We start from the raw sequence: 23,519 nt of genomic DNA on the forward strand, positions 1-23,519 counted from the left end.
GTGCTATTATATTACGGAAAAATTAATCGACATGGTAGCATTCACGTTTGCACGCGAGCAACTGAAAATAACCGATGATCGATTCGATGACGATGTATCGTAAATTTTTTCATAAACACGTTACGTGAATTCGTATCTATAATTACTCGTAAAAAGAAAAAGGAAGCGATATACTGAAGGATGGTATGAGAGATATATTTTAGGAATATCAGGTATCTAATTGATTGTCGTGTACTATGCATCAACTTCATCTTTATTATCTCCTCGTTATCGATGGTACGACGTCCCTTTCAATGTAAAACAAATTATACAATCGGCTGTCGTTATATCACAGTCTCACGATAATTACAACTAAAATGTCCTTAGAAAAACTTAATCTTTCATCAAAGTACGATAATTGTACTTGTATATTCGCGCGTGCGCTCGTCGATTTGTACGCGTGAATACATACAGAGCTGGTAGATGAGTCCAGCTTCCATTGGACTCGCGCTACTTCTTCGCGCGCGGTCTCTAATTGGGCGTGCTTGGACGAAGCTCAAGGTAACGAGGGGGAAGGTCGCTGAATAATCTCGAGAAACTCAGAGAGAACCAATTTTTGCTCGACGCTCGAGGATAAAAAGAAACAACGCTGCAAGAGTCGTTACGTGTGGAGCAAGTGGTGGCGATATCAATAATGCATGGCTAACACGTGCGCGAGATAGCTGCACACGCGATGCCATAGAACTCCGCTTACGGTACTGCTTCGGCATTGTACTTTAAAACGCAAAACGGTCCATTCCAACATCGAACGAATCGTCTTTCGCGAGTCGTTCTCGTTCAACGTAATAGGTATGCCGCGGCGTTTCTTCGTTTTTCGAATTCCAAAGGCTACCTTTCACCTCGTAGGTGCTTAACGTGCTCTCATCTTCGACGAGTAAAATACCACCGGTGCTTACCTTGATGAAATAGAGAGGACGACGAATTATATCGGCTCTATTAATCACACTGGAAGCGGTAGCTCGAGGAGCGTGGAACGATACTTAAGCGCGGCAGTCGGTTGTGGTTTTACGTTGAACGTATGCGCGTATTAGTCAGGGACTTGCAGCACGCTTTCGAGATTAGCGAGGGAATTCGTAAACGCGAATCGTTTGCCTCGTGATGAATCGATTGGGTTCGCCGAGGGTGTCCCTGGCCGCTCGTTTATCAAAATTAGATACCGATCGGAATGATAACAATAACAACAATTTATTGGTTAAGTCCAAAGCTCATAAATAAAACATGTCGCAGTGAAATAATACAATAAATTAACGAATACGCAAGGATCGGGCGGGGAGAAAGGGTTTTTGAACACTTGAGAAGAATCGAGCCACGCTCGTTGTTTGTTACATCGAAACGGAACGAAAATTTTCTCGTTAATGTAACGAGCTCTCGTAATGTAAGTTTCGTTAATCTATGACGTGTACGTAACGTAGATTACAAGATTCGATTATCTCGCCTCATAGTACGCTATCTTCGTTCTCTCTGCGCTTAATAGTAATATCAGATATATTCGCATATCGATTCATTATTTCGTATTGTCAAGGGGTGTCAGGTAATATCTTTTATTGTGTTACAAGCATAATTGCGATTAGAAACGCAATTAGAATCGAAGTAGGTAGTACAGTGATTTGGTTGGAAGGAGGGGCGTTAAGAGGGTGAATAATTTTGGTTCTCGGTTCGTTTCGAACTCACGAATATTCAGCTACCTTCTATTTCGTATTTTTCTCTTTTGCTTCGAGGATCGAACGTGTCTTTAAATGAATTATACACGAACTCACATCTGTATAGGGATGGCACTGGTTTCCGAGCGAACGCGCGATCATCGTTGGATAATTTGTCGGTTGTTGGTTCACACAGCATGCATTCGCTTGAAACGTTGATGAACGCGCGACGCGATGCGTCGACAAGCGTGCTATCGATCGATAAACTTAAATACGACGAAGTACGAAAGGTCGATCCAATCGCGTATCTTACACAAGTCAACGAGTTTAGGATTTGCCTTCGATCGCTCTCCTTTGTACACTTTTCTCGTCTCGTCTCCTGTTCTTCTTTCTCGCCTCTCTCTATCTCTCTCTCTCTCTCTCTTTCGTTATCTCTTTGCCTTTTCTCTTTCCTTGCGTGTATCGGTTCGTCGAAGATCCGTTCCAATCTTCGCGAAACGACACTGGCCCTCTTTTGGAAGCTACTTAACACGATAAACTTAACTAACAACGACGCGCCGATTATCCATGCACGTGACCTCGATCGTGGAAGAGAGGAAAAACTCTTAATTGTGAAGAGGAACGTGACTGCGTTCAAAGAAGACGAGAACGAAGAAGAGAGAAAAAAAATGGGAACAGGGTGAGACGCGTTGGATAATTGGCGTTCGTTGGTGATATGTAAATTATGGAAGCTTACGAACTGCCTTGTACTAGGAGGATAGCCGATTAAATTGAAAACAAGAGAGATTCGAGATCGATATCTCTCGTTCTATTTTCGTTTAGACGCAACACGACTTAATCGATAATAGTACGTGAAAAATTTCTTCGAGGAACCTCCTTCATAGAGGAAGTGCGTTGGATCGCGTTCTTCGTTAGAAGAGTTCCGCTCTAGTCCTGAACGTTAACGATCACCATACATCGATCACTATACGCGTGTTACACAAGCTCTCCTCGACTCTTAACTCGCACTGAGAAACCGGTGCACGTGTTCGTCACACATCGTTGACCAGCACCGGTTTAAAGTACATCGTCTTGTCCTGGTCCGGTTCACAGCTTGTACACGCGAAAACGGCTCGAAGTGTCGGACCACTCGAATTCTTCTTCGACTTGAGCTACCACGGCCCTCGTCGTCGAGCCGTGTGAAGGTTCTCGTTACAATTCGGTAGTCAATGGTTCGGCCTTCTCAACGATCACGTGAAACTCGGTCTCCCTGTAGAGCCTGCCATCGGGCACGACCATCGTTATCCGGCTGTCGACCGGTGCGGCCGACGAGGCCGCTTCTCTGCCGATCACCCCGTTCTTCTTCGACACGACGTCAGGTGCGTTCATCGGCACGCTGGTCCATTTCTTCCTGCTGTTTCGACGACGCCTCCTGCAGCACCAGATGATCAGGCAGGTGAGCAGTATCAGTAGCACGAGTAAGCCCACGATGATCAGGACGAAGACTAGTATGGATCCACCTAGTGAACAATGTCGTGTCTCGTATTCGATGAAACTCGTTGGCACCCCGTTCACTTCGCCATCGGAGCAGAGGAACGTTTCGGGCGTTTCGTTGATGGCGTCCTGAGTCGATAACGTACGGGGTAGCCCGGTGTTCTGTTTGGTGTAGAACCTCGAGTAGACGTTCGTGTAATTGAGAATGTTGTTCTTCCATACGGGCAACATCTGACAGTCGCACGGTTGGTCGACCAAGAGGTTGTCTAGCTCGAGACGAAAGCTACTCCGATCGAACATCATCGAGCCCTCCTCGAAGTTGACCACGCTGTTATTCTTAAAGATAAGGTCGTGTAGGTTGGTCGGTAGGGAGGCAGGTGGTGTTCTCGCTTCGGGATCCGCTCGTATACCGAGAAAAGCACCTATCGAGAGGCTGTCGAAGCTGTTGTTCTTGATTATCACCGGCCCCCTCGCGGTCACGTCGAAAGCCTCGCTTTCCAAGCTCTCTACGATACAATTTTGTATCGCCACAGTCCGTGGACTCCTCACGATGAAAGCTTCGCTTCTCACTGTACCCATTTTCACACCGTCTAGCATGAAAGTGTGGTAAACCTCGATATCGTTCATCGTCCTACTGGGCACCTGATCCCCGAAGCTACTTCCGATCACGTGCAGGTGGCCCACGTCGAACTTCTTGAACGCTTGTGCCTCGATGCTCTCGATACGACAGTTCTCCAGCTTCAGCTTCTCCGTGTGTACCAGATTCGCGAACGAGAACGCGCTCAGCTGGCCGATCCTTACATTTTCGAAGATGATCGCTTCAACGTCACCTCGAAAGACGAAACTCGGTATCGTGTCGATGCTGCAGTTCCTCACGGATATTCGTGTGCGTGTATTCTGCGGGGACAGCTCGAAGCTCTGTCTGACTAGGCTTAAGTTCGCCACGTTGATCAGGTCTATCGCACGGAGTCCGACCATCGAGGCCAGGCTCGAGTTCATCAGGATCACGGACGAACAATTGCTCACCGCTATCCTGCTGATGTGCGGGCTCAATCTTTTGTCACCATCGGTGGTTAACACCAATTCCTGAAATCAGACAAACGAGGTTAATCAGCACGTTCGGCTTTCGATCGTTCAAAATTTCTACGATTAGGACATTTTGTACAATTAGGAACATTCGGAGATGAACGTAGGAAATAGCGAAGAAATGAAACTTCTCGCGCAAGCTCGTGCAATCCGTTGCACCAGACGCGGCCTCTTAATAAAAGGCTGAATAGCTGCAATTTTACGTTTAACCACCCTAATCGTTGGGAACACGCGCGCGACACTGCAGTGTCGCGCGCCCTTAGCTATTAACCAGGCCAATATCGTTATCGTAATCACCGGCTTAACTTTTCCGTACTTGGCCACCAGGGTTTTCCTATTTTCACCGGTAAACGTCGCTGCGAAAATTTTCAAACCTAATGGTACTCGGTCACGGATCCCGATGTTTTGTACTTTTTCTCGCGTCTATCGTGTTTTTTTTATACTTTCTCTGTAGTTTACTCTGCCATTGAAATGCTTCGTTATACATTACAAGTGGGCGTTCTTTGTTGACACTGTTTCATCAGTACTGTTTATCGATGCACGTTCTCGCTTTGTGTTTCGTATTCGTCGATCCTCGTCGATGAATAACAAAGCATCAACGTCCAGCGAATCGTTTCTCGAGTTTGTCTTCCTTTAAAAAGATACTTTTGCGAGGGCACGTTCGACTAGCCGGAAGCGCGCTAGGAGAAGCGGTCTTGAAAGAGGAAAGAGACGGGTAATTCGTCGATGGATAAACGACCTCGTTAACTCAGATACAGGCGCGTCGTTTCTCTACCGGTTATTTGCTCATTCATTTTGCGTTTTTATTAATTCATTTGCACGCGGCTTGCAGAGCACGTCAGTGTTACTGCAAACGAGGCGTGCTCGATGCCACCTGCCACTTTGCGGTTCCTTGTTTGTTAAACAATCGATGGCGAAATGCCACGCGCATACCTGCTTGTCTCGACCAGCGCCGCAACTGATCCAGATATCGTTCGCGTACACCGACTCGATTCATCGGATTATCGCGTTTTTCCTCGCTAACGAACACCTGATAACGAGTCGCTCGTGGAAAGCGTTGCGCGTTCGTTCCATCGATTGCCCGATGATTCAACGAGGTTGTTCCTCGCGTAATCATAGATTCGACGGAAATCTACGCACAGATAAACGAATTATCTTGGCTACGGTACGTTCAACCGCTCGCGAGTTTCTTTTACTTGAAATAATTCGTTGGAATTTCTTGGAACAAAGAGAAGGAAAACAGAGTTGACAAGTTCGATGTAAAACGATTGTAAAATAGCGCGTCCAAGTTCCGGCAGAGCGACGTGTTTTGGTAAAAAATGGTTGAAGGCGGTTATTAAGCCACGGACGAGCGGAGGCTGTACATTATTCAGCGGGTTCGCGGCGAACGAAGGAGTTTCGAGGTTGGCCACGACACAAGCGGTGAATGAAGGATGGAAAGAAGGCCGTACGTGGTGAATGGGGAAAAAGGAGGGCGCGAAGCGGATGAAAATAAAGAAGGGCCTGGCCCACGTAGTGCGTCGTCGATAAAAGAGAAACCTCTGTGCCCCTTTTGCTCAGGTACAACGCGGGCACGCGCGTTTCTCCGTCTCGCCTCCGATGCAATCTCTCCTCTCGTCCCTTTCCGTCTGTCCGATCTTTGTTCCCGTCTCATTGTTCTTGGTCAATTCCCGACACACAATCTCCGGCCATAGAAAAGATTACCACAGCCGAAATACTTGTCTTCGCGTCTACAGCTCGTTTTTCACGTTCGAACAATTACACGCTCGTCCAGCCAACGTTTTCGCTTCCGTCTCTCGGAGTTTGCTCGCCGTCCATCACAGTCCACAGAGGGACAGACCTCTCTTTTTTCCACGATTTCGTCGCTGTTGAACCTACAAACGTGGTTACAATGGCGTACCACGAGCTTGCACAAGCCTCTGGACACGTGTAACATGGAATATTCTCCGCTTTCCAAAATGCAAATTAATAATTAGCAAACGATTCGAGCGTTTCAATGGATTCCACGAGAATTTAAATTTTGTTTTCTTACGGCCTTGTTCTCCCGTGAGAAGCGAAAAGTTACTGTATAGCGTGGAATGGGGTTGAGACGGGAGTACCAAGAGGAAACAACGAGAACGCGGTATTCCTGTTTAACGTTTGCCCTTTATTCTCTCGGCTTAAACCCCCATGCGTATCTTTCGCGGCACGTAATTCTATCGAGCGTAACCTCTCATAGCCTGCAGACGTTTTCGAGTATCAAAAATAAGCATAAAGCACGCGACTGCTTAACGTCGAGAGACTGTTTCTCGATTACACCGTTGATACCTGACGACAGGTTGAAACGTAAATTTTCGCCTATTAATCCGTAGCGTATTCGCTTGCCACGTTCGACGAGTCGATTTTTAGAGAAAAAACGATCATCGAGTTTAATGGTACGCGTTGTCCCCCGGGTGTTTACCAATCCAATGAAACAACATTGAGCGTAATTTTAATTAGAAAACACATCGAGTGCGAACATCGATTAGAGACGCGTTAGGGACGTTAATGAAATTATACCTGGCAAGGGACTGTTTCGACGATTTTCGACGAGCCGCGCGTATCGGGGAACAATTACTAAGATTATTCGATGAAACCAGACTGAAAACGAAATTGGCCTCATGGAGGATTAAATTCGAACGCGTCCCGGTTTTTCGATTATGGGATCGCTAACAGTCGTATCGTAAATCGAGCTTGCTCGCTAAGCAGGAGAAACAAAAGGGGAAACAGCGAGAGACCATTGAATGCAAAGACGTCCTTTTACAATCTGTAGAGGATTTATGCGAAATAGTTTCCCCTGTGACGACGTTATTACTTCCTACCCTTGTATTTTATTTCTTACTCGCTGCTCTTTTTGTTTAATGTAAATGAAACGCGTTTTTAATATAACGTTCGTAGAAACGGTAGAAATACGAGATGTTCTATTAGTCGAATAACGAACACCTCCCATTTTAACCATCCACCGTGGCGGTATGCATTTTCTCTATCGGGAAAGCGCTTTGGCGTTGAAATAATTTCCTTTCAACCGCGGTGGGCGATTAAATAACAGGTCAATGGCTTGGTAATCATCGTTTTCGCGAATCGACGGCGAATTCCACCGGTAGGTTCCAGATGGTTGTTCCTTTTTCTACGGTTTGGTGCCTCGAGACAGTTTCCGCTATCGAGGTTCCATTTTCCAAGTATTTTCATATTCGAGCGCCTTCTCGTAAATGGCACCCTTACGTTCTCCTCCCTGCACCCGCTCAGTGCTTACGGCTATTACTTTTACGCGCCTCACAGAGCCCGCGTTCTTTATTTCGTCCTTTTGTACCTTATTTCGACGTCTCTCGTTATGGGGAATGCGGCCGAGTTTAAGACTGTACCCGCTAAAAGGTTCCCTCGATTATTTACCGTATCGTCAATTATTCAATGCCCACCGGCGGGCTTGACAACTTTATCCCCGTTGACTCTGCGTGCCATCGGAACGCACGGCTGGAGGAGTGTTCTCCTCTCGAAAGTAGAATATCGTCACGCCTGTTTCAAAACGAAGCTACGTGGAAAGAAAAAGCGAAAGAAAGAGAGAAGATAAGACGTTCCTATAGTTTCCTAGACGATCATGGAACGGTCGAATTTCTTTTCTTCGACGACACAGTGGGCCAAGCTTTTTTATCCGGATCGTTGGTATCCTCTTGGTTCGCTCGTGTAAATACGAGCTTGAACGTATTACGCGAACCTAATGATTTTACGTATTACTCGTACCGGCGAGCGTCTCGTTGCTAAGGCTGCCAAGAAGCAGATAATGGGTCTGAATAAGAAACTCCAATGAGCTCGGCGGAAATGGGGAAAGAGGAAGAAGAAAACGAGACAGAGACCGGTAAGGTCGGACTCGGACGGGGTAAGGGAGAACGACAGAAAAAGAGAGAGCAAGGGAGAGAGGAAGAGAGACGTCCAGTCTCTCTCGATATATTCGTAGTCACGAGTTGACGGCGCGACAAATTGGCTGAGCGTGTTCGTGAAATGCTGGCTGTATTATGCGAAATCCACGGGAGAACTCGCGGTCCCGCTATACGTTATAGAAGTTGCCGCCTCTTTTTCTTGCTTTCTGCTTTTTTCCGTCCTCTTTCACCACCATTTTCTTCCTTTACTTCTTCCTCTTCTTCTTCTTCTTCTTCTTCTTCGTTGTTAGCTAAGGTTTTCGTGAAACGAGTTCCCTTCGCGGAATACATTGTGTCCTTTTGCGAGCAACGTTTCACCCCTTTTACCGGCAAGTTGGCAGACAGCGCGCGAAAAGGTGCCGGCTGCCTCCGCTCATTTATTCAACGGCCCAGTCGATTTGAATTCTCCTCTTGAAACTCGTTGCTAATTGGTCTCCTGTTACGCCGACGTCTCCATCAAAGGTATCTTCGAATACCGCCGCATTCTGTCGATCGTAAATCGATGCCCCTGATTATCGACAATTCCAAATCCATTTTTTGCTTGAAATTCGCGTAGAGTTCGCTTAGAGCGTGCACAATCCGGCAGCAGTTCTCTGGATTGTCCGCGACAGACAGACCAGGCGATCTTCGACGCCGATGATATTCGATCCGTAATTTATCCGACCCACGATCGACCACTTCCTTTATTCGCGCACGCGACACGAGGCGCCTACGCGAGTCGCGATCGCGACTATATCGCGAATTCTCGCAGCAAGCATTTTCACGCTGTATCAACGGGAAGTAAAAATTTCGCGCTGCGAGCTCCGATCTACGCGAAACGTTCGTACGGTGTCAGTTTCGAGGATTTACTCTGCTGGTAAATATCGGCGGATCGGGGATTCATCATATTGATTCAACTGTCTATTACGTAACGTTTAATCGTGCCGCTCGAATCAATCCAGTTTATGTATCGTGGCCGATTTCACTCGGATTTAAAATTCACCGAGCTCTTCGGAGCTCGTGGAAATTTATCGTTTCGCTGGTAGATCTTATTCTTCTACGACTTCTTTTTAACATTCGCGGAACAAATGGCGGCACGTTCGAGCCGATTGGTTTTCACGACGTGTAACCGGTGTTTGCTTCCCGCGGACATTTCGTCACGGACGAGAGCTTTACGGATCGAGTTTACGGCATTGTGCCTTGGACTGTGGCACGGCGCGCGGCGTAATTCTCCCGTCGCGTCGCTTGGAAACGTACCGACCTGTATCCCCGGGGATAAAGAACGCTTTATCTCGGCCCATAACGACGCCGGGATGCTTCCAAGGGCGCGCGATAAACGAAACTTCATTGTGTAGTGGAATTCGTAGGTGTAATAATAGGTGATTCGAGGCGGGACCTTGAGACAACTCCTCCTCTCGATAACATACGACGTACATACAAGCTATTTCGATCCAGATATATCGAATCTCGCGAGCTTCTTTCCATTCTTCGAAACCGTCCTATTTTCTTGCGTGGTTTTTCATTTATTTCATCGACGATCAAGAACGACGATATCGAAGATTCGAAGTATGATTATGATCAGGGGGAAAATGTAAAAGAAAGCAGCGACAGATTTAACCATGTTGTTCTCTTGGGATTCGTAGAATCCTGAATGGATGGTATATACATCTGGCAAAAGATATTACTAAAACGTAAATAGTTTTTGAATATTTGTCTTCGGTATTCGATACAATGTTACCGACTTTTCTCTATTTCACGCTTTTCATGAATGAATTTTTACTATATTCCGCGAAATGAAGAGGAAACGAGGAGAACAGCAGGTTTGAAGGAAGAAGCGGGTGGTGATGGTTTCCCTGAAGAAAGGTCTTCACGTGACCGCGATCCGTCAAGAGCGGCTGTCATTTTTCCCAGCATGTAGCATTTTTCCCAAGGCGGGGGCTGTTACCTGAATCAGTCCGGTGTAATAAATATCGGAGAAGAAGGGCGAGGATGAAGAGCGGGGTGGAGGACGGGTGGGAAGAGGCCGCGCACCTTACATACCTGCCAGCAACGTCTGGCCTGCGATTTGCGTAAACACGCTTTAATTTATGGAGGTTTTGCTCTGCGTGAGCTGGCCGCACCGCCCTCGCAATTTACGCGGGAACCCCTACGCGCCTCTGAGATTAGCCTCTCTCCCTTGTCTTCCGTTTTTATTTTGACAACCCCTCGTTGCGGCGTGCTTTATATTTCTTCTTGGGGCTCGGCACGCTTTTAGTCGAGGGGTGGCTCCGGTGGAATCGACGCGATGATGGAACGACGATCGGATCGCACGTAACTCGGGTTCCGGCCGCGATAACGACCGTTCGTGTAATTTATCCGCTAAAAAGTCCCGTGCCTCGAAAAATCGAGAGCGTTATACACAAGGCCGCACTCTGTTGCGTGCAGACTCGATTTAGGTCTTTATCTTTTTCTCGTTCGATAGTTTAAGCCATCGCGGAATAACATAGCACGGCGAAGAAAGAAGATGTTGCCGGACCCTGATGTTGCATTGTCTGCGATTTTTCGTGAGATAGAAACGGCTGGCTGCGGTCTATCGTCGAATTCGTGGGAAAGAAGGGGAGTAAAATAGGGAAGCAAAAAAAGAGAGAGAGAGAGATCTAAGACGGAGGACGGAGGGATGCAGTAAGAAAAGATTCGAGACGACGATTGGCCCGGAGAGGACGGCTCTCCTGGGCCAGAGGCACGAAATGAAATCGACGAAACGAAAGGGGCCAAGTTAAACGCGATGAGCTATTTCGCGCCAGACCGAACAGGCAGAGAGAAGTTTCTTTCTTCTCGGAGGGTTGTGAACGGTGCTCGCCGAGATTTAGAACGACCCGCGTAAACTTCGCTAGTCCCTACGAATTCCTCTCCCAGGACGTCTCTCTCCTTTTATTCCCTTCCACGATCTCGACCGTGTTAGGTGTATATTTCTCGTACGATAAGATCGAGTCGCGTTGTAACGTTAGAGAGATAAGCAGAGTTTCTTAGGCTACGTCTACGGGGAACATACCTCTCCTTCCTCTTTACAGTCGCAGGTCAGCCTGCCGTGAGGATCGCAGAAGCAGGGAGGATAGTCGCACCTGTTCATCGAATTGGTTAGGGCACCCTTGAACAAGCCACACCAAAATAGTCCGAGGATAGCGCTTCCCAACACGAATTTCGTTGCTCCCATTTTGCGCCTCGGCTCACGTTCTCGATCCACCCTCTTCTTCCTTTTCTCTTACCCTCTTCTCCTCTCTTCTCGTCTTCCTTTATACCGTCTTTGCTCCCTTTATTTTAGCCAGTAGCCTCTTTTTTCCACGCGTTTACACTCAGTCCGTAGCAGCCGATTCTACGTCGAGTCGACTTGGATGCCGTCTCGACATGTTTGCGTCTTGGATTTTCCACGAATCCAATCACACCACTCTGCAGAAAGCCCCCCCTTGAACGATATATAGCGTCGACGTCGAAACACAAATCACACGATAATATTCGGCGAAAAGGGCGGAGAACGCACTAGTCCCGTGTCGGGTCTGACACGCCACGCGCCACTATGTAATTCTGTCGGTCATATTGCAGTCAGGATCATAATCTCTCCAGCTGGACAACTTTCGTAGATGCTTCGCTCCGAAAGGTCGTCATTCGAGCTGTCGCGAGACGGTTCCAGTTCGACTACGACGTCATCCCCGTCGTTATTTTCCTTCGTTCAACCGGAAACATCCAATTACACCCACGATACCGTGCAACATCGTTCAGCATCACGACCAGTTTCCACGGATTTCTATACTCCCATTCGACGTTGTCCGAAATCCCAGCTGGAACGATAGAAAAATGGTGAAATTCTTGGGTGGTTCTAACGTTCCTCGCCTCCTCTCTCTCTCTCTCTCTCTTTCTCTCTCTCGAGAAGATTCTACGAATTTTTCTCTACTTTCTCGTCGACGTGATCCGATTTGATAAATCGAGCCACTCTAACCCACAAGATCGTTATCTCGTTCACGGTACTGCGTCTACGTGAACGAGAATTCCCTCTATTACGTATTTTGTTTACCTTGTGGCCGATTTCTATTCACCGAACGAAAAGAGAATAACGCGTGCTATCGTTACGACAGTGAATCACAGAGGCGTGCGTCGCGATGAAAGATCGTCGTGATCTCGTTACTCACGACTACGCTATAATCTCTTCAGCTTTCCTTTCTCTCTGTGTACTCTCGCATGACTAATTATAAACGTCTCCCTACATTCCGTCGCTATCGGGGACTTTGACGCGTCGCCTGACTGCGCGTGTCGTCGTGTTTAAAAACTTAAAGAATCTCGACCCACGCGAGATCCTTCTTCCTCGTGTCAATCGTTGCTGGTCTATCGTTCTTTCAACGTCGTCTGTTTTCGTCTCGAAAAAAAAAAAAAAGGAAATGAAGAAAGAGATAGAAAAGAAGGAAGAAGGAACAGACTTCGGAGAATCTAGCAACGTTTCGAGAACGTAGATTTGCGCCATACGAAACAGTTGTTGGCAAGTCCAGCCGAACCGATTTTGCGTTCGAAAACGCATACGCGGGCCCATTATTCTTTTACATATGCTTGGAGCGCGCAAATGGCGCGCAACTTCTCTCCTGACGGGATTCGGTGCTCGAAAAGCACGTGACACGCGTGCACCGAGCTGGCACACGCTCGATACACATGCCGTTCCAAGTTAAACATTTTGCCCTTCGGGGAACGCGAACGCGATTACACAGTTACGCTGTACTTCTCGATTGCTCGAGCGCAGCCTGATGCAGACTAAATTCACCGTTGCTACGTTCTCTAACATAGAATACGACATACAACAGTCCCTCCATTCCACTTCGATTCCAGGGCAAATACGGTAGAATCTCGTATAACGCGATCAGGGAATCGGTAGCGCGCTTTCGTATAACGCGATCGCAAAATTCCTTAAAGAAATTCCATATATGTATACATACGTGTGTATGTGACAATAAATTTTGGAGGTGGAGGAGTATCTTGTTTAAACAAGGACGGTATTTGTAATCGATTCGCTGCGTTTGATCATTGTGCTTTGCCGCAAATTTAACTCGCGATATGCATATCTAATTGACTCGAAAATTAGAGATATGTAACAACTTTTGCACGATAAACAGGACTTTACGTATTGCGTGATAATTACTTTTACGCGGAGTTACTCGCGTTACTTCAGAAAAGAATTTACTCGAATATTTTCGTTATAACGCGGAATGGACAGTTTTACTGTATTCCGTCGACGTATACAACGATGCGTTGCCGGATCGTGTAAAAGCGCGCCGAGACGTTTGCTTGTAATTGCTATCGTTCGAGCGTTGCGTAATTGCGTGGATCACACTGTCGTGACACCGAGTCTCTCCTATCTGCTAATATCAGCTTGCTTACAAACGTATGTATGTATATTGCGCGGAATTTTTGATCTAGTTTCGAGGAGGTCGTTCAAATACGTCTACTCGTTATCGCGGTGAAACTTTTTCAACTCTCTGTAAGCTAAATTCTGTTTGGTTGTGACAGAGGAAGGATTACGATTCGTTATAGGTTTTTACGTTAGTTTGGAATCGAGCAACTGATAATTAGCGTGCGACGATTGTTCGGTTACGGTACAGTGATATCCTGATAGAATATAATAAGTTATAGGTGAGTGAATGGAATAAAATTCTTTACCTATAGATATACACCGTATCATCGATATTACGAAATTAATCCTTTGACAATGTAATAGAGTAACAAAAAGTTCACTACGATCGTGTCAGAAAATGAATTACATTTTAATACAATCCACTTATCACGGCCAATAAATTTCAATAATCGCCTTACGTGTAATGACGCCTGAAACGTGAAATTTATAATGCTATGTTTGACTGTTTGTTCAACTCTCTTCTGTTATACTACGAAAAGGTTAACGATATTTGTCCGACTTCCTTTTCATTTAGCTAGTTCCATAGAAACGATCACTGTTCTTTGTGTTTCTCGAATAGTCGCTACGATCCTTCGCTACCGAGTAAAAATTCCATCGAAACAATACGAGCGTGGGCGTATCTGAACGATCTTCCGGTGAATGAACGTATTTTCAAGAGTGGCGCGAAATAAGAAAAGATGCACGGGTTATCGAGGTAGCGACCAATAACCGTTCCCTTGGTTCGGCTCCTTGGTGAAACGACTGTTCATTAAGCCGCAATTTCGCGGCATTCTCGGGACCGGGTCGGCCAGTGTTGCGCGAACGCACGTGTCACAGTCCCGTGTTCGACGACGCGGTCGCTTTTAAATATTCCAGTGTTTAACGAACGAAGAAGCAGCGTTCCTTACTCGAAAACACCGTTAAATCCTGGCAGAATGATCTTTTTTTCTTCTTCGAGAATAAGTTGAACCATCGACTCGTATTCCTCAACATTCACTTGTCTGGTAATTCTGCTCGGAATCAAAACTACCCTCGGGAAGAGAGATCACAGGCTTAGTATAGCCGAGCCGGTTGTACGAACAGAAAGATTCTTCAGAGAGAAAAGGCAAAGCTCGCGCTAATTCGGCGCGAAAACGGCAAAGAAAGTTCGTTTGTAGAAACGTAGCAGGCGATTTTAATGAATTAACTTTCCATTCGTCGAGCGAGAACACAAGGCGACGTAGAGGGGTTGGATGAAGAGAAACAGCGCATCAATGGCCGTGAAAAGGGTGGCGCGAATGAAAGGCGGGTCCGATTCGAAAAGGTCGGAGAAGAATTTTTCCGCGAGCTTGACTCCTCTCGACTGGCTGTGCTCTTAATTTCTTCCGGTTCTTTCTAGCCCTCTCTCTGTCTCTGTCTCTGTCTGTTTTCTACAGGCCGAGCTTTACGGCGATATCAAAAACTCGAGTTGACTTGTTGATTAATCTAACGAGCACACGGGTCGATTTTTTTGTTCGTCGCTTCGGCGAATTAAAAGACTTTAACGCGTCATTACGCGTCATCTCGGACGAGGTCTCCGTTAATCCCGTCTGTCACTGCGAATGGTAATAAACGTAATTATGTTTACGCGTCAAGGGGGCGCGACTGAAAGTTGTCAGATAGACTGCCGCGACGGTACGACGCTGGATTCTTTAGCGAACATTCAATTTCCCTCTGCTGTTCGATTCAGTCTTTCTCGAACCTTTGAGCACGCCATCAGAGAACAAACGCTTTCATTTCTTTCCCCTCTAATTACTGCACTCTCTCGCGCATCTCGAGCTGAAAATTCAAAGAGTCGTTGGCGAAGAATTAAAGGCGACGTGGCGCAACATCGAGCAACTGGATCTTCTTGTGTACCAGATCGGCTGTTCCCTCGCTCGTTTAAAGGTACCACGCGGCAAAAATGTCGAAGGATCGCGAAACGATCGAAGCGAACCGCCCGCAAGTTGGTAACGAGCGCGCGCGCCAACCGGTTTTCCCTTCGAATCGATACGCTTCTTTGTACATCGTATTTCCGCTCGGAATTCGCATTTTTCTCCGACACCGATCAACACAACGCGGAGCGCGAGTGCGATCGAGCGTGAGCGATTAATTGGCCACCGGCGCACACTGACGTCGCTTTCTGGGCGACACGGCTACAACACAACTAACGAACAAACGAACCGCGACGAGACTCGGAGGAACGAACGCGTATACCAGCGAGTGACACAGCTGGAAAACACCGGCAGTAGCAAGAGAGACTAGTCAGGATCGAACGTGCATACGTAACGAGAAAAACGAACCGAGTGAAACGAAACGAGCAAAGAGAGAGGAGAGAAAGAGAGTCGATGGATGAATCGATGGTAGTGGTAAGGCTGGGCCGACGTAGATAGAAAATTAGCTCGCCGAAGGAGCGATAGAGAAGCTGCGCGTATGTGTATAAATTTTGTTTGCCAGCGAAGGATGTTCTCTCGGGGAAATTATTCGACCTCGTCCACACGGAACGATTTTTGTGGTCGACTGGTTAAACATTTCGCTGCGGCTGATTTACTTCTCCTTAATGGATATTCATATATTCCCGTTCTAGGCTATTTGCTTAGATTCTGTGCTGTAGTATCCTAGGACTCGCCTCTTTCGTAACGTTGCTCTACTCACACTCGATTTCCACGACACGCGACAACCACGAGACGCACGAGTAAATCGCTTCCTGTTACGTGACTCTTCCTCCGCTCGACCCCGTACTCGAACGGTTTGTCGCGTTCCTTCGTGTTACACGCTTGCGGGAACACGCGGCCCACGCGACCGTCTACCCGTCTGCTCGCCGAGTCTGCACGGAAAATACGCTCGAGGTGTGCCGCAAGGTGCATCTTATTCGAGATTCTAAACGCGAAAGATTTTCAACAGCGTTTCTCCCACCCTCCCCTTTTCTTTCTTCAGCCACTTTCAACCACAATCGTTTTTGTTTTTTATTTCGATTTCTTATCGTCCGTTTCACGGTTATCGTCGCCGTGACTTCTACGAACCGGTAAATCGCTGGCAATTCTCAACCACCGATAACAGAGGGGAACGAGAAGAAGAGGAAAGGGCACACTTTCGATCGTCGAAACTCGCTCGGGGGGTGAAACTTCCTTACGTCCGCCCTTAAGGGATTAAGATGGGATATTTCGAAGGTCAAACTCTACCCGTTAGTTGAGTGAGACAACGGATAATCCCGCAATCATGGCCCCCGTGCTATAGCTATCGTTCCGATATATATATATTGAAGGGTTTCGATTAATCGGCCTCTTGGAAGTGGTGCGGATCAAGGGATAGCTGTTGGTATTCTCTCGTAGAAGGGAACCGTTTTTCCAGTCCAATCGAATTCCACGGACGTTATTTTATTCGAAGAACTTCGCCAACGATCCGATCCGTTATTATCAGGACAAGGTATATGTGTACAAAGTTGTTCCGTTGTTTCTATCGACAGTTCGCCTGGCGGCAGAAGAATCGACGACGAAAGTCGATTTACGAGGCATGAAAAGAGATTCTGTGGCGATTGATTCGCGATCGTTTTCCCGATATCAAGCCAATATCATCTGTGATTCGAAACGATGCCGTATACCCGATACGTTAATCCTCGATAAGTAGCGCGCAACTGTTATCGTTTGTACATTGACCTATTTTAATCATTTACTTCGATTATTCGGATGACATTTCTCTCGTGGAAATAGATTTTCCGTTAGATTCATGAATTTTACAAAAAGAGGTAAGGGTGGGCAGTCGAGAGAGAGAGAGAGAGAGAGAGAGAGAGAGAGAGAGAGAGAGTGGAAGCGGGGAAGAGCGAGCTCTGGCGATCGTTATTTTTATCCGCCACGAACGAACCTGTCGAGAAATTATGCTGTTACACAAATCGTTACGCGCGATAAAACGCGTGCATCGGGCAAAGCCAATTTACCGCGCGAGTGCGCTCCAACCGAGAGGTCGAGTGCGGTGCATACGTCGAGTTTTTGGGGGAAAAAAATCGTGGGAAATCCGAGTTGTGCACCGGTGAAATTTCTTTCGGTATTTGGCGCAAGCATAGGGTAAACACGGAAGCATCGATGTCGTAGCTTGGAACGACGTTAAACGTGCAGTTGCGACTAAACGATCGCATCGGAAACCGATATAGTTGCCCTTCGATACGCGAAACCTATACGTATATACGCCGTGAAGTGTTGTACACTATGCAGCTGCGGGGAAAAATATGTTGGCAGAACGTCTCGGTGGATCGACAGCTGCGTGCCGGTCGACGCGTCTGGTGTGAACAATTACCATACGTTGTTCCATTTATGGGTTTGCCAGTGTCAAGTTATTGTTCGGCGCTGGTCGAAGAAACCAAGGAATTAGTAGTCGAAGAAGTTTTACAAGAGGATTTCATTCCTAGGAAGAATGTGAAAAAGTGGGACTAAGTTGGAGGAGAAAACGTTCGCAGCGATGGAAGGGAGACGAACGATCGAGTTGATTGACGATTAAATTGAATTCCTCTATCGGAGCGGAGTTCTATCGAAGGCGATACACGGCTGACACGCGCGCGACCGCACGCACGTATGTGCCACGTGGGAAACGATGCGTTACGGGAACGATTCGATAATCAGACACCGATCCATCGGGTATCCGAGGCTTCGGTTTGTCCTCGAGATCGACTGTCAGCCCTACTTCCGCGACATCGTTGGTGGTTGTGGACGAGATAACGCGACTCATTGACCGAGTTCTCATCTACGTGGCTCTAGGCGGACAGGCACACCCACTGTTTGCTTCAGCTAACGGAAAAATCCATCGGGATTTCGCGACGCGTTCGTTCTAACGTCATCGTTTATGCTGGCCGCTGTGTCAGAATTATGCAACGATCTTTTGTGGATGTTCCCCGCGGCTCGCACGAATTGTCACCGATAGAAGGTCAAGCGTTCGTCTCGAGGATCGAGAGAAAAGGAGCCGCGCGCGATCGACGCCTCTGTAACCTTTTGCGTCGTGTGATCCTCGCTCGAGTGAACTTTTCACAGGTTCTCCTGTTGTTAGACACTTTCTCGAATCCGGAAGGGACTTGTGCTCTTTTTTTTTTTTTCTTTTTCCTCTTTATTCTTAAAGTATGATAAACGATCGAAGGTGAAACACACTGTCGTTGCGTAGTAAACTACGTTAACCGCGTAGAATCGTTCGAGAGGTGGGGAACGACTTGAACGTCGCGAGAGTACAAAATAAAGATGATGCGTAGACAAGATGATCTTTACCTCGATATCTCGACACGATATACCCGCGACGCGACGCAGACGACGCGCGAACAGCAACTGGCCGCCTTTCGAATTCGCGGCTGGTTTGCACCTCGACGACGGTTATCGCGCGACACGAGTATCCCCTCTTCTCTTGGATCCCCCACCACCCTCCTGCTCGAACCTCCCACTCTACGACTCTCCTCTCCACTTGCTCTCGTGCCGCACGGAAAACCGTACCCCCACCGAAACAAGTGGACTTCCCTCCCTCGCGTGCTTTCCAGTCGGTCTTTTGCCGTCTTGAGGTGTGCGTTGTTATCCGTTTTCGTCTCCTTTCGGTGTATCTGTCCTTCGAGAGTATGGAGAATGAGAAAAAGAGCAGAGAAGAGAGGATAAAGTCTCGTACAGCAACAAACTTATATTTGTACGGCGCACCGTTATCGTACCATTTCTTCGTTCCTCCTCGCCCCCAACCCTGCCGGACTCTATTTTCGCGTGTATCAAATCGATTCGCCCTTGCACCTTTAAGATATTGCACAGCACGCGGCAGTCGGTTGCACTTCCTTTCTCTCTCTCTCTCCTCTCTGTCTCTCTCTCCTACTGCGGGTGCTCGCATGAAATATTTGCACGTAAACGTAGGTCACGTATCGAGCCATACCAACAATGTTTCGCGCACAACCTCTACGAGCACGCGTGAACGCAGAGGACCGTAGTTGAAAACGGTACACGCGAAACCGAGTCAGCTTGCCACCGATACGATTCGTTTGCTGGAAAATCCACGCTGTTCGAGTCGAACGAATTTATGAATTGAAGCGTTTAATAGTCGAATTCCCGTGCGAATGGGAACGGCGAGGAAACGGATCGGTGTTTTATTCAAAGGTTCGTTTCGCGTAGTTGACGCGTTATCTTATCGGTATATCGATCGAATCTTCGCTGTTTATTCGCTCTGCTCTCCCTTTCTTTCTTTTCCCTGTTTCATTCTTTCTCCGTGTCGCACAGGCGAATTTCTTATCGCGAACGATAAGGCGCGACTGATAACATTGCCGAACATTCATAGCCATCAGTCACCAGTGCTATTTTCAGCGATTATTTCATCAATACGCTGTTCTTTTTTTTTTCTTTTTAGAGCGATTACTGCTTCGCATGGAGCCTTGCTATCATTCTATAGACAAATTGCTTAAATGTTAGCAGATAAAGTGACTTTCGTTGAATGAAAAAGTCACGATGCTTCGTTTAACGAGGAGGAGTGGAAGCGGTTAAATTAAAATCATCATCGAGAGGATCTGAATATAAACGTCGGATTTAGAAATCCGAACTAATCGAATTGACATGCTGTCTAGAATCGTTCACGGCCCCCTTAATGCGAGTAGAATCGAAGGATATTTAAATCTGCCGCTCCAAAAATATTACAGTCTCTTTGTAATTTTGGAAGCAACACTGTTTTTCAAACATTTTCTTTAGTAAGAGAACCAACGAGCATCCGAATAACTCGCTTTTCCACAATGACGATGGCCATTTTTACCGCTGCGAAATCGCCAAATCCTTCGTATTTAGTCGTATTTAGTCGTATTTAGTAGTATTCCGTAACGAGATGCGAAAAACTCGTGAAACTGGACCTAAAAGAAGACCGAACAGAAAGGCAGAGAAACCATTGCTATGGGTTTTTTCCCCAAAATTAGCACCCATTCGTTCCAACCACGACGGATTTGATACAGGGAAAAGAGAGCGTGTACGTTTGATTTACCATGTACATCGTTCCCTCGTATTTTCCTTCGGATTTTCTCTCGTTAATTAGCCGTTGATTAATTACGGAGGTTTGCCAAGATAAAAAAGTTCCCCCACCGTGTAAAATCGTGATATACCGGTCAGCCAAGACGATCGTTTATCGCAGCCTTTCCGTCTGTTTTTGAACCTTCTCAATTCGATCGATGATTTTTTCCCCGGCTTGCACGCCGCTGTTTCTCTCTTCGCCGTGATTTATCGTCCCATATAGCGAAATGTACGTGTCTTTATTTTCATAGAGGAGTTTGAGAACAATGATTAATCTCCCCTAAAACACAGAGGGTGGGAGAGCTGTTTTTACCGCGCGGAGAATCATCCGAGAATTCGATTCTAATTAAGCAGCGTTTCGGGACAAACTGACGTGGCGAAACAACCTTCTCGATTCTAATTCAAATGGGACTCAGTACCGTCTCTCTAGCCTTCGGAGAATTTTACGGCGAATTCGGCGCGTACACGTCGTGCGTCACTTGGTTGAAAAATCTCGCCGACTGCGTGAACAATTTCCACGGTATTTCCCGCGGTATGAAATCCGCCGCGAGCATCGTCTCCCCGTCTGTTTGATCCGCCGCGCCGGCAAAATAAGCTGTACCTCGCTTTGAAGGAAAAGGATGCGATATCGTGTCTTACGACCGTTCTTCCTTCGCCCTCTAACAGCTATAAAGTTACGGCTTTTATCATTCTGTCCGGACGTCAGGAATGATACGCGGCCCTTTCCCAACTCCCACGGAATCTGCCAGATGCAATTGTAATTTTTGTTGAAGAAATGCTCGTCTCTTGAGTTTATGCTATTTATATTATTTGCTCGATGATTTATGGCATCCTAGTAAGAATATCGTGCTTCTAACATTTTCAGCAACCAATTTATCAACTCTTTGTTTAAAATTAATTAATATCTCTGTTACTTTATACGATTGTTTGTTGAATCTCTTGAAATCAAAATATTCCAGAAGTTCAATAAAAGTTACGTATATTCTTGCAGTATCCTTTATGAGGTTAGTCATGTTAAGCAATACAAGATTACACGTTGACTCGCAATCTTTTTGCCAAGTTTCCATACAAATGCATATATGTAAATGTTTATTTCTACTTGATATTCGACCGTTCTTTTTCTCATTACTGCAAATCTTCGCGCCGCACTTGCCTCGTTTCTTTCTACTTTCTATCGCGTTCCCCCCTTTTCTATATCACATTCCCTCTTTAGTTTGCAGAGCGTGTCGTGCATAACATTATGTCGCACGATCGCGAGATCGTGGTCGAAATCTCACGCGAATGATCGCGACTCGATTTTTCACCTTGAAGCTCGCGGAGACCTCGGCGACGGTCGACTTCCGCTGATAAGCGGCGCCATTCGATGATCGATTCGTCAAGACGTCATTCCGCTCGTTCGTCCGTGACGTCAGTTTCCTGCCTGATACATCTCCGATCCCCGTCTCCTCGGATAAAATATCGAAAGGGTTGTGTTGCCCGTTAGCCGAAAATTAATCGCGTCCACGGGTATTTCCGATTTTCTGTCCGCCAATCGGTCGTGGCCACGGCCGTGAGAAATTGGACTGATTTCATCGGTAATTATTTCCATCATTCCCTCGGGCTGAATCCCAGCTGGTTCGGCTACCGTCGACACGAAATTGTTAATTACGGTGATTAATTAGATGTTGGCCGGATAAAAGTACCGCAGCCAATGAATTGATCGGTCGCTCGATTTCCATGGAACGTCACGTTTCACACGATTTTAACCGATCGTCAAGTATTTGCATTGGAAAGTTTGGTGATGTGTTATTTTTCTACGTGAATTACATTCAGATGTAAGAACATTTAAAGGCTAACGTGGCAAAGTGCGTAGAAAATTCTATATTTGTCTCAACAACGTTTTATTTTCCAGTAAGTATGCCATAAAATCATCCAGTAATCTTTCTTTCGATATTTCGCCGTTGAAATGTATGCAAGAGTTAGATATATTGGAACTTCAGACGTAATTATGTAGGTAGCGAAATTTCGTTTAGGCCAACTCCATTTATTTGACCGATATTTTGGTTAATTCCCACGTGAGATTCTCATGCGACGACTTTGACGCTCCTTTCAAACAGGGAGAATTATTTTCAGCTGCTACACGCTTGAAACATACGCGCGACATACTCTCCAATTGTGAAGAAAAATCCCTGTATACGCAATATTATTTCCCATATATTTAATTCTTTTTGCGATCAAAAATCGCGCGGACGAAGTTTGTCAAAATCTTGGCCGGCTTTGGCCAGAGCGTCATTGATCGGACGTGTAATTCGCCTACTTTTCACCGCATACAGGTATACACACGTTATGTAACTGTTCCTCCAGCGAACGATCGAACCACGACGTCCTCGTTCTGTCCGTGACACGGTCGGAGCGCGCTTCTCCCGCATCTTTGAAAACGAGCTCGCCGAGCATTCGTGTTTTCCGCGGCGCTAGCTCAGCCGAGTGATTAATTCCGCGTCACGTTCGCTCGTTAAATCATAGACCGCGGGCCCGATCAACAAGTGTTACTTCTCGGACGCGGCACGCGGATCAGGGAATGGAAAAAAGCGGCGTTCTGTTATCCACGTTTGGCAGACTTTCAACGAATACCGCGAGTTCCGCGCGTCGAAGGAACGCGAGTCGGTGCCGCGGACACTCGTGCGGCGCAGCTTGTGTGTTGTCCCGCAGAACGGGATATCTATCGATCGTAATGCAACTTCGATGGTACATCGAGAATTAAACTGTGTTTGACCTATTTCGGCTTGTTTATCCTTTCTTCTTCGTCGTAGACCTTATACACGATGTTTTTCCAATTGCGGAGTAACAGGGAAGCGAATGATTTTTCATGACAGGATAAATCGAAAATGTAAGATAAACTGTTTTCTAGAAGAACGAGTTTGAAAATTTATTAGATACGCGCGTTCTAACTGTAGGTTTCGATTTCATGGGTACGTATTGGATGTGATTT

General features: G+C 46.6%; 2 protein-coding genes across 6 annotated transcripts in view; one reads left to right on the forward strand and one right to left on the reverse strand.

Moving 5' to 3' along the window:
- Nucleotides 1-23,519, forward strand: part of LOC122569292 (E3 ubiquitin-protein ligase MYCBP2) — a 263,946-nt gene that overhangs the window by 10,097 nt on the left and 230,330 nt on the right. The gene's annotated exons all lie outside the window — the stretch shown is intronic.
- LOC122569296 lies at nt 233-18,933 on the reverse strand. 2 transcript variants are annotated; one of them, XM_043730127.1, is made up of 3 exons: nt 18,803-18,933; nt 11,181-11,964; nt 233-4,238 (listed from the first exon to the last, which is right to left on the reverse strand). In XM_043730127.1, the coding sequence occupies exons 2-3, from the start codon at nt 11,340-11,342 to the stop codon at nt 2,871-2,873; spliced, it is 1,530 nt and encodes a 509-aa protein (XP_043586062.1). In that variant the 5' UTR covers nt 11,343-11,964; nt 18,803-18,933; the 3' UTR covers nt 233-2,870. The 2 variants fall into 2 exon arrangements, with proteins under 2 accessions (XP_043586062.1, XP_043586063.1); XM_043730128.1 differs by lacking the exon at nt 18,803-18,933 and adding an exon at nt 18,533-18,713.

Source organism: Bombus pyrosoma, linkage group LG7 (assembly GCF_014825855.1).
Source record: "Bombus pyrosoma isolate SC7728 linkage group LG7, ASM1482585v1, whole genome shotgun sequence".
Lineage (NCBI taxonomy): Eukaryota > Metazoa > Arthropoda > Insecta > Hymenoptera > Apidae > Bombus > Bombus pyrosoma.

Bases quoted from the DNA above. Each gene is read 5' to 3' on its own strand.
- LOC122569296 (XM_043730127.1), bottom strand. From the start codon at position 11,342: ATGGGAGCAACGAAATTCGTGTTGGGAAGCGCTATCCTCGGACTATTT. The intron at 4,239-11,180 runs GTATGTTCCCCG...GTCTGATTTCAG, and splicing joins ACTGTAAAGAGGAAGGAGAG to GAATTGGTGTTAACCACCGA.